The 2,721-nt window shown below is 37.7% G+C and overlaps 1 protein-coding gene across 1 annotated transcript in view; it reads right to left on the bottom strand.

Annotated features, from left to right (window-relative positions):
- LOC107704186 (contactin-1a-like) overlaps positions 1 to 2,360 on the bottom strand; it is a 17,149-nt gene extending 14,789 nt beyond the window's left edge. Inside the window, exons 1-2 of the mRNA XM_016507073.1 lie at positions 2,236 to 2,360; positions 783 to 821 (exon numbers count right to left, since the gene is read on the bottom strand). Coding sequence (XP_016362559.1) covers positions 783 to 821; positions 2,236 to 2,323 — 127 coding nt within the window. The 5' untranslated portion in view covers positions 2,324 to 2,360. The remainder of the gene's footprint in view (positions 1 to 782; positions 822 to 2,235) is intronic.
- Between the last annotated feature and the right edge of the window lie 361 nt (positions 2,361 to 2,721).

The raw sequence follows: 2,721 nt of genomic DNA, 5'->3' as shown, positions 1-2,721 counted from the left end.
TCTCTCTCTCACACACACACACACACACACACACACACACACACACACACACACACACACTTCACTGGAGGCGAAGAACAAATACACCACTCTGAATCAATCATCTGTACATCAAATACTTCAAACAACTGCATTCGTTTATGAACTCTGCCATTTACAGTTGTGTATAAAGGTCTCAAGTAACTGTTTTGTTTTTGTATCTTTTTGTATAAATTAAATTTAGAGACAAATACTATGCAATGCTTATTATGTAAAATAAGGTAAAATCCAGACAAATGAAAATGGACAACGCAGGAATTCTCAAAAAATAAAACATTTCATATGTGCCTTTTATTGTAAAAAAAAAAAATAATAATAATAATAATAAGTGATTAAATTGTTAAAGTTTTATGAATTCAAGTCATTAGAAATGCTTTTTGATTATTATAAACTAATTAAACCATTAAAATGGAATCCAGAAAAATTAAAAGGGGGCAAAAAATCAAGAAGAAAAAAAATGGAATTCGGGAAAAAATAAAACAGATTTCACAAGGCCCTCGTAAAAAGGCTTCAGCCTACTTGTTTTCGGTTAATACATAAATCTGTGTATGATTATTATGTAATTGTGTATGAAGACAGTCCTTCAGCAGCTCGTACTGTTGTAATGTCTCAGCGTGAACTAACCAGGCTTCCATCTGAACATTTGTCCAAACTTAAAGCACAACATGGTTTCATATATTGGGATGAGATTAACTGAAATAAACATCATTGAATCACATTGTAAACAAACAGTTGAGACTCACCTCCAAAGACTGCTGGGAAATCAGCACACACTGACCAAACTGAAAGAAAAGCACAGAAAACACATCATCTGTAGATGCTTGATGAGCTTCTGAGTCCTGATTCATTATAACATCCAAGAATGACCGAATACATCTCTATTTCTGCCTGATTGATTTTACAGTATGAGTGGAATGAGAACATCACTGCAAAAACATTAAATGAGTTTGAGCATTTTTCTGTATGAAGAATGACATGCAGATATTTTTAGTCTAAGAGTGACTGAAGTGTTCAGATTAGAGATATTATGCTGGATTATCACAAAAATATTAGTATTATGGTCAATACTGAGATCATGATTATTTAAAATGACTATGTTGTAACTTTGGAAACATGCATTTACTGAACTTTTACATTTTTAAAAACCATTTCAACAATGTTATTAAACATGATTTTGCATTGGAAATACTGTGCAGTTATTGAATTAAAAAATAAATTTTTGAAATAAGACATTTTTACAGTGGATTTGATTGTTTTTTTATATATAATTCTGAATCTAATTCTGAAAAACAATTTATAAAAAAACTTAAATAAAAAATATTGTAAATCAATTAAAATTATTATTTAACATGGTTATGCAATGACTTTGGAAATATCTCTATATTGAACTTAAAAAACTGAAATTTGTAACAGATTATTTAAACTGAAATAGTAGGGAATCAAATGAAAAACAAATAAAAATAAATGTAAAATACACCAAATAAATAATTGTAAATCAGAATTTTTAACAATTATGCACTGACTTTGTAAATGCATTTATGTGACAGACTGATGGACTGATGGGCTGATGGATTGATAAACTGATGGGCTGAAGGGCTGACGGACTAATGGGCTGGTGGGCTGAAGGACTGAAGGATTGATGGACTGATGGGTTGATGGACTAATGGGCTGAACGATTGATGGGCTGATGGGCTGAAGGGCTGATGGGCTGAAGGACTAATGGGCTGATGGACTGAAGGACTGACGGGCTGATGGACTGAAGGAATGATGGGCTGAAGGACTGATAGACTGACGGGCTGATGGACTGAAGGGCTGATAGACTGATGGGCTGAAGGGCTGACGGACTGATGGGCTGATGGACTGAAGGGTTGATGGGCTGGCGGGCTGATGGACTGACGGGCTGAAGGACTGATGGACTGACGGGCTGAAGGACTGATGGACTGACGGGCTGAAGGACTGATGGACTGACGGGCTGAAGGACTGATGGACTGACGGGCTGAAGGACTGATGGACTGACGGGCTGAAGGACTGATGGACTGACGGGCTGAAGGACTGATGGACTGACGGGCTGAAGGACTGATGGACTGAAGGGCTGATGGGCTGAAGGGCTGATGGCCTGACGCACTGAAGGGCTGATGGACTGAAGGGCTGATGGGCTGAAGGACTGATAGTCTGATGTGGGTCACTGATACTCACAGTGGCAGGCGAGCGCGAGCGAGATGCTCAGCAGAACGCAGCAGGAAGTGTGGCTCATGGCTCTGGGCTGGACGGCCGCGGCGATCATCAATTACAGGAGATCTTCAGACATCAGGAGCTGCTGAGGAACACAGTCACACAAACACACGGTCATACAGAGATACAATTCCTTCATCAAGCCCACAGAACCTAAAACAACATCATCATTTACATCAGTAAACTATATACTGTACACTACTGCTCAAAAGGCAGAATTAAGATTTATTCATGTCTTTAACATTTTTGTGGAAACTACAAAAGTTTGGCGGAAGTAAGATTTAAAAAAATAAAGAAATTAATACTTTTATTCATCACAGACACATTAACTTGAATAAATGTGTAAAATGTATGACGTTTTCCACAAAAATATTGGGAGGACTGATAGACTGAAGGGCTGAAGGACTGATGGACTGACGGGCTGATGGACTGAAGGGCTGATAGACTGAT

This window comes from Sinocyclocheilus anshuiensis, unplaced genomic scaffold (assembly GCF_001515605.1).
Source record: "Sinocyclocheilus anshuiensis isolate Anshui unplaced genomic scaffold, SAMN03320099.WGS_v1.1 scaffold1228, whole genome shotgun sequence".
Classification (NCBI taxonomy): Eukaryota; Metazoa; Chordata; class Actinopteri; order Cypriniformes; family Cyprinidae; genus Sinocyclocheilus; species Sinocyclocheilus anshuiensis.
Note: the sequence above shows the minus strand (reverse complement) of the source record. Positions and strands in the feature narration are given on the sequence as shown.